The following is a 17374-nucleotide window of genomic DNA, read 5'->3' on the forward strand; positions in this document are numbered from 1 at the left end:
AGTGAGGAATGTCTGCCACTGTACTCTTTTAAGGTACAATACAGACATAACAATAGTTTTTCCTGTTCTCAGAAGGATGGTGAGAAGGCATTACACCTATATGTGCAGCAGTGTCCCTTTAAGAAACCTCTTTTCTGGTTGTGCATCCAGGACAGTTAATAGTTTTATCAAATACCCTTCACAGCAAGATGACTGTTTCCATGGAAACTGTTGAGCAATCATCCATTACTCCTGCAAAGATTCCTCTCTCTGCTCTCACCTAAATACAGGTAGCTACTTTCTCTCTAACAACAACAGAACAGAAGAATTCATAATTCATTTTACAGGCTTTGGGACAACTCACCTCCAGAGTTTCCTATGGAGCCTACAGAGAAAGTGGGGCCCACAGCACAAAACCCCAAAAGGTACATGCAAGGAAGCCGTAAAGAAGTTTTAAAATACAGGCAAATTTTGTTGAATCTAATGTAAAATACAGCTTACAGAGAGGATGGAAGATTCTTTCCTTACAACTATGAAATGGATAGGAGACAGAGAGGAGTTTAAGATTGGAGATGAGTTTGGTCACTCACCTCTCTCAGCATGTTGTTTTCTTTTTCCTTCTGTTCAAGAAGGCTTTCCAAGTGGTGCACGTGCATCTCTGCCTCAGCCAACCGTCGTGTCCGCTCGTGGTCTTCCTCAGTGGCTTTTGCTGACAGACCTTTACTCTGCAGCATCTCCAGCAGCTTTTTGATGGACTCATCACGTGCATTTAAGGTCTGTTTCTGTGTCTCAATACGCAGCTCCATCTCCTCCAAGGTTTTCCGTAGCAGGAACAGCTCCTTGGCCTGGCGCTCGTGCTCCGCGTGCAGCCGCTGGAAGTTCTCCTCTGTCAGCTCTGCCACCAAGGGCTCGCTGGTCCTGCTGCTGCTGTCCTGCTGGAACAACTGGTTCAGGTCCCTCTGGATCCTCAGCTCATCTTGGAGAGCCTGGATAGTCATCTGCATATGCTGAAAGAACAAATAAACAAAATCAGAGGATTCCCTCCACTGGAGAAATAAAGAAAACAGTATGAGCCACATCAGACCTCCTGAATCACCAACCAAGTGGAAACCACCGTGCCAAGAGACCAACATTGGGTTTTTTAAAGCAGAATTGAGGTGGAACTGGGTTATACTACACAAAGTTCAAGTTCCTCCTTCTATGCTTGGCAGAGGTTGCTTAACACTTGGAAGACTCTTGCTTGAGTGACTCTTGCATTTGCATCAACTTGAGAGAGTGACTGTTTCAAACAGGAAAATGTCAGCAGCTTTCAGCAACTCGCGTCAGTATCCTTCCAAACGTTCACCTCCCCTATAGAACACAGAATGACCCAGAATTACTACAGAGTTACTGTCTTGGCAAAGCAGAGGGGCACAGTGCTATTAGAATTTACATATCATCCACAAAACCTGATCAGCTGAGAAGGCTTCCAAGCTCTTCAGCAGTAACTCCACACCTAGCACAGATTTCCCATTTGACTTAGAGAAGAAACACAGCTATAGAAAACTGGATAAATGCTGCACAGGGAAAAGGGCCACATAATAAAATGTAATGCATGAGGATTTTAGCACAGAAGTTACCACCTCAAAAACAGGAATATGAAGGCAATCTAATGACCAGCAGTAATTTTTTGTTGTGCAAGACAATAAATTCTGTCTCAATGACTGAATACAGTGGGTTAATATAATGGGACAATACAGGAGAAGCACAGTTTGCCCACAAAAATATCCTCATTTATATTTCAATAAATATGTTTTTTCTTCTCTGCAAGACAGAAGTATCAAGCCAATAACAGAGAAGTACAAACACTGCACAAAGATTTGATTACCAGAAATGAGATGCACACTGAGTGATATATCTCCCTCAAGTGAGGCAGACATGCTTACAATTTAGTCTGAGTGTGAATAAGTGGGATGCACTGATCCCTGGGCTCTACATTTATATTACAAAAACCAGAGTCTGATATACAGCTATTTCCAGTATTCACAAGGCTAAAATACTAGAATGAGTTATATTCTATGATCTAGCTTGATGCAGACACACAGTGGTGAGGTCTAAAATGTAAAGATGGTGCAAAATTAATATTTTCTATAAATCCAAGTACTTCATTTTACTCAAGTATTTGTAAAAGGGGAAACTAAGAAGACTTGGGTTTAAGCATGACTCCAAGAATATGTTTATCACGGTTTTTAAGTAAAATGCCTTGAAGATGTTAAAAAGCCGTCTGGACATGGCCAGACAGCTTTTTAACATCTTCAAGGCATTTTACTTAAAAATGGACATGGCCAGACAGCTTTTTAACATCTTCTAAGTGGCCTTGCCTGAGCAGAGGGGTTGGACCAGCTGACCTCCCACCAGCCTCAAGCACACTGTGGTTCTATGAAGAGACAGCAGATAGCATCTATAGCAGAGTTACTTACCTTTAATCTGTTTTAGAGCACAAAGGGTTCGTTTGGTTGTACAGAATGGTGCATAAAGGCAGCCCAAACCCATTTGCTTTACAGAAGTCAGTATTTTAGAACAAGTGCTTTCCCTCTATTTGTGTTCTGGCCTAAGAGCAGCTTTTCACAACTAAAGCTGCTGTCACCTGTCAGCTCACCTGAGGCCACTAAAGGGAACAGGCTTGCTATTTGTCCTTTCTTGGTTGGCACTAACAACAGGATCAAAACTTCACCTGATGGCTGAAAATCAGCCCCAGCAAACACCAAACAAAATGTCTTAGCAGCCACATCTCCAACTGAGTTGACATTGTGGCTACATCAGTGCTGATTCTAGTGCAAGGCAGGGGGGGGCAGGTGCTGCCAAGGAGCTGGCAGAGAAGAAAATGGAAACATCCTTTACAGCATCAGCATAAACTGGGATCAGCTGAAATGCAAAGCTCTGTGGTTGGTTTAAGATGCTGTAACTGCCTCTTCTTCTACTTCAATAACACAATATCTGGAAGTTAGTAATTTGGTTAATCTACAACTACACTTCAGGTTATGGAATCTGTGTGACAACATAGCACAGGTATATTAGGTGAGAGAACAAGTAATTATTCTGTTCTAAAAAGTACATTGTGTTTATAGATTGGTGGCTGCTCAGGTTTATTTTCAAGTAAGAGATGAAAAAAATATCTGAAGGGAATTAACATGGACTTCCAAAATGTTTTCAGAAATCACTTTCTTTTTCATTAAAGATCTCAACTTTCAGTTATTGACTGTGGTTTGGAGAAATGACAAAGTGAGAATGCCAGAACCACGTCCCAGCCTTGAAACTGAGGCACTACAGGTAGGCAATCAAAACCACTACATCTGTTCAATTAATGCACGTTGGTTGAGCTGTAAGAGAAAACCTGCTGCACTCATTCAAACATTTGCCTCACCTGTACCTATACCCCACCAATAAAGTCAGTAGGACTACAACAGCAGTAGTGAGAGAATGCCCTCAATTTTTGTTACAATTAAACAGTAACCCCACTAGATATAACTTTACAACTCCATACATGAGTTAATTCCATTTGTATTTGAGAAGCCCTACTTATTCACAGCCCAGCTGTGTGTTGTTCCTCCAGCTAACAAACAAATTCCCACATGCTTCCACCTGGCTCTCCACACACTGCTACTTCAGCATTTCCTTTCTCCCAGGCGAGAAGAGCTTCTTCTGAACAACCCCATCATCGATTCAATGAAATGATTTCCTCTACTCAATGGTGTCTCGGAACCAAACTTGGGTTATTTATAAACATCAATGGCCTAAATCACCAAACCAAGTTCTTACATTTTTATCATCTGATCTGCTGTGAAATGTCATTTCAGGTTATGTAGACAAAAACTCTGTCTCAGACCCACAGAAATTATTTCCTCTAAACATGGAAATGCCTCCCTGGAACTTTTGGGTGACTGAACCAAAATCTGTTTATGATTCAAATACATGATGTGGAAAAAAAAATTTATACCAGTGACAGATAGGATTTACTGATATCCATCAGTCTGTGAAATAAAGACAAGGGAGAAGGGAGTTTGGAATACCTGACAATTGGTCAGCAACTGCCTGGGATTCAGTTTCCCAGGAAAAATGAAGAAGTGGAGTTAGTGGAAAAGGTAGAGTTGAGCTTAGGAATAACTCCCACTGTTCTCTGAACTGCTGCTCAGTTGAGAACAAACTTGATTATTAAAGCTAACTGTAAAACTGTTAAACTGTTTTCCAGTTAAAGGTAATTGGAAAACACGCCACAGAAAATTATTCTGTGCTTCTGACACCCATTCTTTTCCAACATGTAAAATATATGCAAAATGGGTTCTTTTCTCTGCTTAACAATAATTTTTTTGTGATTCTCAGTATAATAGAACAATATTCTTTACTAGCTGGTATCATAACTAAACTACTTCTTCAGTTAAAATATCTTGTCTTCTATATAATTTCAAAGAAAACTTTATTTTTCCCCTGAAGGAGCAGGCAAGCTTTACCAGCATCTCATCCATTTTTCAGACTTCACTTTTATATCAGCAACTATCGTAGAAAGGCAAAACATTTCCCAAGTTCATGCAACACTAGCCACTGATAATTAATTTCTAAGACCTGACTACAGATCTCAAGAAAATTGAAAAACACTGTTGAAATAGACTTATCTAGAAATAAACATGTAAAAATACTTTCAATACTACTGAGCTTCATTATGCCATACTCTACTAAGTAACAATCATGCTTTTGTGAAACAGTTTAATACAGGCAATGTAATTAAAGTCAAAGCAATTATGATGAATGTACTTTGCTTGAAATTTATTGCTCTTATCTCAAATCTTGAGGATTCCCTGTTTTTTTCAAGTAATGAAAACTAGTCTTTAGGCCTCACTAGAAATTATAACTACATGTAAAAATCACAGAGGTATTTTTGTGAGCAGAGTTCTCTAGTTATGGTTATGTCCAATGAGTTTTTCTCTTGACAGAGCTAAGCACCTTCATGATCATCTCAAAGAGAAGTCCTAAAAGGACATGGTGTAAACATAACCTCTTACACCAGGTGTTCCTCTGCCTGTATTACTTCCAGGGGTCAATTTACCAACCAGGCTCTGCATAGAGACAGTTTGACTTTTATTCAGCAGCCCAAAATTTACATCTCTAAGTAGCAGAACACGATTCAATCTTTGCCTCCAGCTACCAGGACTCAAATTCACATTTCCCACACTTTGGCAGATTGGTGAGCTTCCAGCCTACAGTGTGAGGACAGCCCATGATGGAGAAGTTCCTGGTATTTGGTTCCCAAAGCTGTCCTGCTGCTGCAGTCTCAGGGTAATCTGTCTCAGGACTGCACCTACAGCTGAACTGGTGAGAGCTGCAGGCAGCTCCTTTCATCTCTCTCTGTTGAAGTTTCTCCTTTTTGCATAAAATATTTAAAGATTCAGTAGGCCTGACAGAAAGTATTAAAGAGAGCACAGCTTCTTATTCTAATTGGTAGAACATATAACAGAAAGACCTGAATAGCAATACTTCCAACTAACTTAAATGTTTATCATCTCACCATTCCAAAGGAAGTGGGGGATGTGCATTTTAACTTTCTCAGTCAGAAAAAGAAATTTAATTGATATTCTTCAGCCAAGACCTGTATTCTAACCCTACATTTTAGATCAAAAAGAGGCAGCCACTGCTACTACCATGATTTTGAAAGAAAGGATTAAATTGTGAGATGCTTCTTAAAGAAAGGATTTCCAAACTCATCTTTCCAAGACAGAGCTTGACCTACCAAGCTACAGTTGAATATTCCAAAATGCATTTGTTAATTTGGGTTTGGATGCCTGATTTGGATTATTCATACTGCAGATACTGTCTGTGTAACTACTGTAATCAGACATACAACTTATCCCATAATTTATTCAAGAATTCTAAATGCCTAAATTAGACCTCTGGGCTCTGCAAGGCACCTAGTCACCAAACACTTCCATAGTTAAGTTCCCCTTAATCTCCTCTATTTAAATTCTAAGTAGGTTAAACGGAGAAAATTCCTTTCATTTTTGAACACCAAGAAAAAATACAGTACATTCAAGAGAAGCCTGAAAAAATCAGCAAAAAGAAACAGAATGTACTCTTTCCCAGAAACAAGGGAAAAACATAACATGCAATTATGTGACAGTGTCACAGAAACGTGTCACAATAAGGTGGGGAAGTACTGCTACATTCTGCAAAACTCAACCACTTCAAAAAAATTTCTCTGACACTGGGAGAACACTGAAGACTCAATCATGAGCAAAAGAATGTAGGGTAGTGATAAGGACAGGAAAAAAAAGTGAGGTCCTACTAGAATATTTAGAGGTGTGAAAACTTCCACCTGCTTCCAGAGAGAGGTTCAAGCTCTTACTCATCTTCCTATGACTCAAAGGAGGCTCCAGTCAGGAAGCAATAAAGATGTTCTTGGGTGGATCTCTAACAAGTTATTCTTACAGAAAGAGAGAGTTTCTGCTTTGCACAAATATCTGAGTATTGACTGACTTCAAAATTCAAGCTTGTATTCCTCACATGTCTGTGTCATAAAGGGAAGAGTGTCAGGGACTTTGTTCAAATGAGCCAAGAGATCCCTTAGCAACTCTCACACTCTATTTCCTGCTTAGGGTAATCTCATGTCACTCTTACCAAATTCTTAATCATAAATTACACTCCACGGGGGAAAAAAACCCAAATAACTAACAAGAGTTTTGCTGAAATCAGCAGATTTAATAAAAGCTTCTTAAAAAAATATTACTGAAACATAGGATACTCCTGAAAACTTCTTGGTCACTTCTACTGGTAACCCACAAAGCCAGTACATTCAGTACATCCTGTACTGAATGAGCTTTCTGATGCACATGTATTTGGCACTTTTCTGCCAATCTGCTCAGCCATCAGGCTGTTCTTCATGTAGAACCCACTACATGCTTGGACACACCGAGCACAGGTGTGCTGCTTCTGGCTGGGGTAGTTATTTTCCTTGCTAGTGGCTGGTATGGGGCTGTGTTTTGGATTTGTGCTGAAAACAGTGCTGATAACTCCAGGATATTTTGGTTATTGCAGAGCAGGGCTTGCACAGAGTCAAGGCCTTTCCTGCCTCTCACCTACCCTGTCACTGAGTGGGGTGGGGGTGCACAAGGAGTGGGGAGGGATTAATGCCAGGAGAGCTGATCCCAACCCACCCAAGGGATACCCCAGACCAGGTGATGTTGTGCTCAGCAGTACAAGCTGGGAGAAGGAAAAGGAGCATGGGATACTGGATTTATGGCATCTGACAGCCCAAGTCACCATCACTTCAGGACTGAGCCCTGCTTTCCTGGAAAGGGCTGGACACCAGCCTGATGATGGGAACTAGGGAATTCATTCCTCATGCTTTCCCTTTACCTAATAAACTGTCTTCATCTCAACCCACAAGTTGTCCCACTTTTACCCACCAGGGAAAGAGTGAGTGTCTGTGTGGTAGTTAATTGCTGGCTGTGGTTAAACCACAACAACACGTTTCCTTTTTTATTATATATCACATAGTTCTGTATTTATTTTTCAGGATACAACCCAGGAATAAAAAACCACAACATTTCAAAAAAGAGACAAATGTAATTTGTTAATCAAACAAAAACTAAGTTTTGGAAGATGCCAGTTTACACCTACTCTGTCCTTAACCCAATTATTTTTACAGCTGGCAAAGAAAGACAAGGTACACAAGCTTTTAGCTACAAAAGGCATTGCAGGTATGAAATGTACTTGTAGCACCTAAAAACACTGCCTTTTGTTTTTACCATGAGTACAAAGCTATTTCTCTAGAAAGGAAAGATACAATAATTATGTTTTATTTCAGAAGGACAATTCTGTAAGGTCTATTCATCAAATGTACATCACCAGAAAATGAGAGTGCAAAGGTGTTTGTCTTGCCAGCAAATCCACGTGCACAAACTTTTGCATTATGACAAGAATTCTCATGTTTCTTACAATAAAAGCATTTCAAACATTTATAAGAGAATGAACCACACTCAGCTCAAAACAGACCACATGGAAAATGGGAGAGAAGAGGTCACTGTGTGAAATCACTCCCTCCCATGCCCAAAGAGCTGAAGTTTTGGCAGCATTTCTGGGAAATGGATTCTGCTGAATGCCCTGCAGAAGCAAAGGCCTGGCTGTCTGAGGGAGTCCTGCTGACATTCAGCTGCAGCCCACGCAAAGACATTGGGAAAAGGGCTAATGTCAGGTGTCCAGCAGGGCTGTGAAGAAACAGAACTTGCTGATTCCAGAAATGCTACATATTCCCTGTAAGATGGATCAGGGGCTTCAAAACCCTGATTTAAATGGAAATGAGTGGGTGATTTTTATAGTGTTAAGCTTAAGTACAAAATACTGCTATGATTTTAACAGGATTTCATTTGTGAGAGTCAAAGAAAGGGACCTGTATTTTAAAGACAACCCTGTGTTGCATTATCTCAGAGATAGCAGAAGGGCAAGATGGTAAAAAAGTGCTATAGATAAAGAGTTTAAGTTGTCAGCTGAACTAAACTTGCACAAAATGACCCATTTAAGGAGGCAGTGTGCAGCAGCCTAATTCCTTGCTGTTTGTACAAAAATCCCCAACAAACCCCAAACAAGCCTACAGGAATGAATTTAGAGTCCTAAAGGAAGCAGATCAGAAACAGCCTGAAATGCACTCAACTCATACACAGTGCACAGGCACATCCATGAAAAGGCTGCAAGGTAAAACAGAGTAAGTGCAGAACACAGCTCTCAGTGCTAAATGTCCACGTGCACGATTTTATCTTTGGTAAAAATGAAGCAGCTTACCAAAAATAAAGGTAGGCTGTTCCTATGGTCAAATATAGATGTGGGCAGTTTCTACAGAGTAACTCATGCACAGTAAAAACAAGACTTTTTCTAAAAATAATTTTGTGCACATTCTAAATATTCTAAAGAAATTTGTGAACATACCTGTGTGGTAAGAATCAAAATTCTGATTAAGCACAGGCAAACCTGTTAAAATCCTAAAAAGCACACATTTATCAGTTTTTTAGCTATGAATATAATTCTGACAGTTGTCTGACTTCCTAAGGGAATTTGAACACTCTGTCAGACACCAGAAATGGTCTAGCAGGCAACAGAACTCAAAGGAAAATTATTTTTGAAGTCGTATCAGTAAGCCCCAGCTACCCTCTGTTTACATTTCCAAAGGTAGGTACTTCTACATCAGTAGTTTACTGTGCTTCAAAAGCTTTTGCTCATGCAAATCTTCCAAGAACCTACACTGGACACCCTTTGAATGTCAGCATGCTATGATGCTGGAACTAAGAAACTGGATTCTTTTTATGTACCCCTTATCTTTCTTGAGAATAGGCATTTTGGGATTAGGGCAAATGTTTGGAATTTCTCACTGAATCAACAACTTACATACTGACTTTAACCTCTGTTTCCCACCAGGCTGTCCAAACTGGGTTAGTATTACATTACTTAAACACCATGTTTTATTTATTTACAAATATGAGCTTTGATTTTTTTTATTCTTATGCTGCTAAAGAAACAGCATATTTGCAGTTTCATACACTGCAATAAGATAATTCTTTGCAGATTCTGTCCCCTCTGTCTGGCAAACATAAGTTTCTTTTGTCACAGTGTGATAAAATGGATCCTTGTGCATGAGGTTTCTGTTAAAAAAAATAAAAAGCCAACACCCAAACATCAAACTAATCCATAATCAGGCCAACCATGACAGAACTTGAGGAGTTCAATCTTATCCTATTTTACATGTGTATAAAACACACCCAATTTCACCCAGAGTACAGATTACTTCTAAATTGCACTTGTGAAATAGGTGCTAAAGTACCAAATTCAGTTTCTGTGAACCTCTCATCCCATGAAAGTAGTCATAAATTATTATGGCACTTATGGGAAAGAGAATTTTAACATTTACATATGTATGAAAGTCTAATATTTTCAAATTAATAGCATCTATATGAAAGATGACTCATTTGTTAATAGATTAGGAGCTTTTCTGCACAAATGTATTATTAGTCACCTCAATTAGGGAGGTCAGCAAATCCATCTTTCCATTACTGATGCAAGGAATCAATCCAAGATAAAAGGTGCTCTGCTACACAACCTTTGATTTTGTGTTCAGTACTTTCCAACATATCAGCATACATCAACAACGTGCTCTAAAAAGGAAAAACAGCTGCTGATTTCTAGTAAGAGAGCACTATATGAAAAATCAATGCACAAGAAAGCTGCTGATTACTTTACCCACATCACCCATCTCACCCAGATTTAAACCACCTTCCACACCAGTTGGTTTGGAGAGGCCACAGTATAAATCTCAATGCACATATCCATGTGTCACTCAAAGATATTCTGACCAATAACTTTGGTAAAAAAAAAAAAAAAAAAATTGGTCAAAACCCAATAATTTTGGTTGCATGCATAAGCCAATTACCTCTCATCTAAGAATATAAAGCTGGGAGTAGGGTGAATCTTTAAAGCTTGTTGAGCAGTTTCAAGACTGTGACTGCTTTATTTCAAATAATAGTTCCTGAATTAGGACTGAATATTTCAAGTAATTTGTTTCAATGTAAAACAGCAAGTTTTCAACTTCTGCTTGCCCACAGCACTACAACACTTTGTTCTTCCTGTCAATTTGGAAGGTGCCCTTCACCTGCAAGTAACAGTGGGAGACCTGAGCCACCCAATGCTCAGAGACTATGGAGTGGTGACTACAGCAGAAAGTGTTCTTCCCACACTGTACCTCCAAAAATTGAGTTCTCAGCAAAAATAAAGTATTTGTAAGCCCCATCAGACTGAACTAGCAAATCTGGACAGCAGCTCACCAGCAATTTGCAAACACTGAAATTTACTGATGGTTTGTCTGGTGGCTCTATTAATGCATTTTCTTGAGAAAGGAAGACATCAGATGATCAGATATGGCCATAAATGTGAGAATACTGCACACAGGACTTGAAGCAAGAGAGCACCTGATATTCAGGATCTCACAAACAACATTTGGCTGTTGTTGAAACACATGGAAAGTTCTTGCCAATGGAGTCTCTGCCCAATGTTCAACCAAGACTGAGAAAACCAACAGCAAAAAGAGCCTCTCAGCTGCACTGACCATGGGTGCAATGAGGCTTTGCCACCTTACTCACAATTTTCCTTGAGATGATTAGATGGCAACATGGCAATGCAAAAGTTCTTAGGGAGATGATTACAGTGCAGAGGCCCTGTATTGTTCCACAACTCATCCCCCTGTTTCACTACAAGATGGAACCAATTTTACTATGTTATGATCATGCCTCTTGTTCTGCCTGTTCACAGTCTCTCCAGGGCACCCTCCCTAACTGCTACCTATCCTACTCACAATTTTAACTACTGCATCTTCTCACATTTGGTTTATCATCAATTCTTCAGGGACAGCAAACCAAGTTTCCTGGAAAAGTGTTTGCACATGGTTTTCTTGTTTTAAGCCTCAATAAGGAACAACTGCAAACCTTCCTACTCAGTCAAAAATCCAAAAAGCCTAAAATGATTGCTAAAACAAGAGCAGTACCCAGGTATATCATCAGCTACTGTAGAGGACTACAATATGTGCACTGCTACATACAGGAAAACAAAAAAAACAAAATCAATTCATTCATTGAACCTTCTTGAAGTAAAAACTATGTGCCTTTTTGAAGTTATCAATGCACTACAGCCAACTACAATGGCAGCAGTTATTTTAAGACTGTTTTGCAAGATTACAGCTTGAAGTCGTCACAATTAAGATAAGTTCTTGCCAGACAGAAGATATGTATCCCTTCCATCTCTGCAACTTCTTGTCATTTTCTTTGAAGTGTAAGGAGGAAGAAAACAGGAAACTCTTCAACAAAATTTACAGAACCAACAATCATGGACAAAACTCAACTAAACCTGTGGCTTTTGACACAACACATGGTATTTCAGCCCTCTGTCATGAACTGCTGGCTACACTCAAAAAGGAACAGATTTGAAAATCTTTTCTGGATATGTCAAGTCTCACCAAGTACCATTCTGGGAAGACAGGCAGTTCAAATGAATTACTAGAATTTCAGGATAAATTTAGAAAATGGCTGCAGCAATCACTGTCCCTGTGAAAGAACATATAAAAAAACCTCTGATCAAAATGTTCTGGCACTTACCCTCATGTTGAAATGACAGCAGCACCTCTGACAGCAAAGCAGAACACAGCACATTACACTGAGTTCTAAAGGAGCTTTGTGTGACTTTTAGGAGGCTAAGCAGCTTTAAGAGATAAGCAACAGAAAAGCATTAAGAACTTGAATAGCTCTGGAAATGGGAAGGCCTAGCACAACCCACCTTAACAAAAAGCATTCAAACTTCTGGTAGATGCAGTGATAGATGCAGCTTGGCAAATACAATTTCAAGGATTTTCATTATAAAGATCTTTACTAGATGCCAGAATGTGATGGAAAATGCCCAAACAGAAAAGTTTTTCCATTCAGGAGATTGGTTCTTTGCCACAGACATCTTCCTGCTAGGTACAAGGATTCTCAAGGCAGGAGGCAATTCCCTCTGGCAGCAGTGCTCAGTCACCCACCACTGAAGACATCAGGTGCAGTAAGCTGAACTCCTAGTAGGCATCAGAAATCCATCTGTTCAGAATGTGAGCTAGACAAGCTAAAATGAGAACCCACAACAGGACTGACAGCTAGAATCACTTTTGTCAGTGAAAAGCTTTAGTACTGTCCTGTCTAACCTTGCACATCACTCTAGGAATCGAGGGAACAGAGAAGAACATAAAGGAGATCTGACTTGATGGCAATAAATATAAAACTATCCAACACTGAGTATTCTTGCATTGCCCATGAATCAAAATGGACAGTTGGTATAGACAGCATTGATAAATTCATTTAGGGTAAAACTCTCACTGAACAAATACTGGCTCTTAATAAATCGTTTCAGAAGCTGCTTACTCATGAATTAGTACTACATGGCCTTTCAAGCAGTTTGTCATCTGTTAGGCTTCTTGCAGAGCAATAATTGAACTCTTGCTTCTTTATAGAGCAGGTGGAGAATACCTAAATGTTCAAGATCTGCAATAAGAGACAGATAATAGATAATCAAGATCTGCAAAATGGATAGAAATGCTGGGCAATAAAGTCTTTTTGGTTCTTTATGCAAGCCATCCTGTAACCAAGTGCTGTGCATTTAAACACTGTTCAGAGAAATATCTAAATCTGCTGATGGATCTGTATGAACAACTGTCAAGACAGAAAGGAGAATGGAATTCCTTGTGTTGAGTTCAAGGCATCAATCCACCAAGTGTAGCAAGAGCTTCCCCTTGTCTGAACACAGATAGTCATCTAAGAGCTACACGTTTTGTAAGAGTCTGGTAATTCAGAACTAAAAATAAAAATTAAAAAGGGCTTGTAGCACTGAATATCTGGAACACTCATTTGTCTAGTCTCAGACATTTCATTTCAAGGCAACACAACAAGCTGGCTCTGAAGACCCAAATTCTACTCAACTCTTGGGTATTTTCTGGGACCTAGAAAGAATTAGGGTAAGAATTATCTCTCTTCTTCATCAATCTCAATGCAAGGCCAAAGGATCAATGATGGTTCTTACTTAAATGCTAAGCTTAATGCACATTTCAGAACACCTTGCTGTGCCTTCCCAGAGAAATAAACCCATAAGTTAATTAAATGCAGAGGTTAGCTCTTTTTTTAAATCACTCAAATGGATGCCTAGATTAGGTTTACTAGACAGAAGATTCACCTAATTAACACAGAAACCCTGAATGCATTACTAAGAAACCACTCCACAACCCTGGATTTCATACTCCCTGCACTCCTTTTATATTTCACCTAACATTAGCATATGTTTTACTCATCATTAAAACACTCTCTTGGCAACACATTTTTGAGATACTTTTGCGGTAGAGATTCATGACTGGTTAAAGGATAAGGAGCACTTCATGTGCTCTTCTCTCTCCTTTCATTTTCAGGGAATGAGGAAGAAGAAACAGGAAGAGCCAGCAGATCAATACCTGGCTGTGAGCCTGGTGTCACTGGCAGGATTTTGCCTTTTTTAATTATAGATCAGTTTACATGACAGCAGGCCTGCTGGCAAGAGCCAGGGTACACCTGTCTCAAAGGGGAAACAGGATCTCTGCACAGGAGCCAGCAGGGCTCATTGAGAGCTCTAAACCACATTGGAAGTGGGAAGGGAAAACAAAGCAGCTCACTAGAGATGAGCCTGGGGACAGCACTGGTGAGGCTCTTCTGTCTGCTGTCAGTGCAGGGATGGGATGGAGATCCACACAGCTGTGAAGATGCAGGCTCCTGACGTGCTAGAAACCACATGATGAAGCACCTGAGAATGGTCACACCAGAAACAGAGATGGTGCTGTCCAGAGAGGAGCAGTGGGGATGATGAAGGGTCTGAGAACAAGTCCTGTGAGGAGCAGCTGGGGAAGCTGAGCCTGGAGGAGGCTCAGGGGACACCTCATGGCTCTCATGACCACCTGAACAGAGGGTGCAGCCAGGTGGGGGCCAGGCTCTTCTCCTTTTGACAAGTGACAGGACAAGAGGAAATGGCCTCCAGTTGTGCCAGGGAGATTGGATATTACAAAAATTTCTTCACTGGAAGGGTTGGCATACACTGGAATGGGCTGCCCCAAACCAGTGGCTGGGTCACCATCCTTGGAGGTAGTTCAAAGATGTGCAGATGTGGCACTTGGGGACACGGTTCAGAGCTGGGCTTGGCAGTGCTGGGTAATGGGTTTTGTTGTCACAGTCAGTAATTTGTTCACTTTTTTATTCAGATTTTGTTTTTCTGAAGAAAACCTCATTGAAATCCTAATATACAATGTTCAATAAAGGACAACTGGTATCATAATACACTCTGCTAAAAATAAACCCCTATTTTATGGTTATTTTTACCAGAAAAGGACAGAGCCAATCCTTGATTAAACTACCAGAAACAGTTCAAGAAATGAAGAAATGAAGTTGAGAAAATGAAGCGGCAATTCAACTGTTTTAATTTAAGTAAAAGCGGTTGAAAAAACAGCTAGTTATTAAATTATTTAAAATCTAACATAGAATAAGTGGAAAAAAACATTCTCAAAAAAGTAAATCCCTACTTGAGCTAGTAAAGAGTGATTTATGAACTCAAACTTCAGCTACTGTCAGAGGAGAATATATAATGGGGCCTAATTTTTTTAAAAGCTCTGGAGAACAGCCAAGCAAATAATGCAATTGCATTTCTTTGAGTCAAAAATCACCATCCTATCACTTTCTAACCATTGCTTCCCTCAAATGCTTTGGACAGCAACTGTCATGTTTATGTATGTGCTAGGATAACCAGAATAATACACCACCAACCCTGAAACACAACCACAATATAAATAGTGAATCAAACTGTTTCAGCAGAAAAGGATTGAGAGCAGTGAATAATGAATGAATAAAAGCTTTCAAGAAACCATTACCATTCCCATGGTCTAAAAGGTCTGAGCACAAGATTTGTATGGAGAGGTGGTAATTCCAACAGGAAACACCTCTCTGAGCACACTTCTCCTTCATTAGGCTTTGCTGGTGTTGCATTAAATCTCTGAAACTATCACACAGCAAATAACAAATACAGTGCATTAATACTGGTTATGGGTTTTAAAAATACTGTTTTATCTAGACTATGATTTTTAGAACTCAGTACTGGTTTACTGCATATTATATTTTTCCCCTTCCACACCCACAGCTCTGCTCAGTATCCCACAGACAACTCTGACTCACAGGAGCCAGCTGATGGAATGAACTCCCTCCATAATATCCCCCCTTACCTACAGGTGCCAGCCAGGTTTATTTCCTACTGAAACTGAGCAACAGTAACTCAGAGCAAAATTTCTTATTCTGTTCTCAGCTTGGAAGTTGCTGCTTGTGTCCTTTTTCTAATGTTTTACTTTTCTACAAGCCTTGCTGTGGTTACCAGCTTCTCCCTGGACATGTTTCTTCCCTTCAAAAAAGGGGTAGGTATTGCCACATACATATCAGAATATTTAACTGTATCTGAAAAAGCTAGGCTAGGTAGGACAAGACTGGTACAACTTTGTAACAACCTCTAGTATTTATTTCAAAGAAAATACAATAGGTCAAGCCTGTTGCTAATATGAGGTTTCTATCTGAATTGTCTTCCAGAAAATAAAAAAATTCCTTGAAACAAATCTGTGCATTACTGATATAATAATGATCAACACTTAGACATGATGGCACCTAGACACTAAACATACCTTAATTTTCCCAGAAGACAGACAGATAGCCTTACTGGAAAATTTGATAATTTATTTGGAGGAAGAATTTAACCCTCCAAATCTCTGTGCACCACTCTCCTAGCAGCAGTGAGTCACTGCTGTCACCAATTGTCACACAGTAACCTTCCTGTGCCTCTCTGCTGCTGGCACTGGCAGTGACTCACCAGTGGCTCCACTCAGGCCAAGAATTCCTGGGATGCAGCTCCTGTGCCCACCAGAGAGCAGCTCTCTCAGCTTCACACATTCAGCATCCCCAGGTAACAGCCATGGCAGCCACATCCTGCCTCTCTGCCATAAAACCTACTGTACTCATCCCAAACACAAGCCCTAGGTACATTCTGACACTACTAAAATAAACACAATGTGGGATTAAATCTTAAAGTGAAGGCATTTATGGATCCTCTTATTTCTCTCCCTCCTCACAGCAGAATCTGCATTAGGGACCCTAGTTCAAAAGACAGAACACTTGTCTTAACCAACCACATTTAAGGTTCCAAATGAAAAGTTCCAAAGACCCTCAATTTTTCATTGGCATATCTGCTCTAAAAACATTTTCAGTGAAGGAACATAGCACAAACAGTAAGTCACCAAAAATAAACAACTGTGCTGACATAGTGTCTTAAATGAAAAATCAAGTATTCTTCATAAGCAACTTCAAAAGAAAAAACCACAGTTATGTTAAATTAGTCTAACAGAAAAATTCCTTTTATTACTTAGAAAAAAGTAACACAAGAACCTTGACCCCTTCAAAACAAATAGGTCAACTTAAATATATAATACAAATAGATAACAGCTGAGTAATGAATCCAAAGCTGAACCAATGATTGCATTGATCCATACAATCCATTTATTATCTTCTGAACATTGCTACAAAAGTGAACACTAAAATTTATGAATAAAGCATTTCCTTTCCCAAAACAGAAATAATTAAACTAGAAATAACTTAAAAATAAATTGAGTTATAAATTACAGTAAAATTAAATCAAACTACACTACAAGTCACTGTAAAAATACATTGGCAAAAGATGACATTAAAAAATTTAATAGCTGTACTGCAAAAATGTGACACTTTGGAAGCAGCTGTATTACATGGAAAAAGGTACTTCAATA

At 39.5% G+C, this 17374-nt stretch overlaps 1 protein-coding gene across 5 annotated transcripts in view; it reads right to left on the reverse strand.

Annotated features, from left to right (window-relative positions):
• The window catches only part of ERC1 (ELKS/RAB6-interacting/CAST family member 1), a 280985-nt gene that overhangs the window by 219634 nt on the left and 43977 nt on the right, over positions 1–17374 (reverse strand). For all 5 annotated transcript variants that reach the window (XM_059845691.1, XM_059845689.1, XM_059845690.1 and 2 more), the window contains exon 3: positions 570–986. In XM_059845691.1, coding sequence (XP_059701674.1) covers positions 570–986 — 417 coding nt within the window. The remainder of the gene's footprint in view (positions 1–569; positions 987–17374) is intronic.

The sequence above is a fragment of the Haemorhous mexicanus genome, chromosome 5, assembly GCF_027477595.1.
Source record: "Haemorhous mexicanus isolate bHaeMex1 chromosome 5, bHaeMex1.pri, whole genome shotgun sequence".
NCBI lineage: Eukaryota > Metazoa > Chordata > Aves > Passeriformes > Fringillidae > Haemorhous > Haemorhous mexicanus.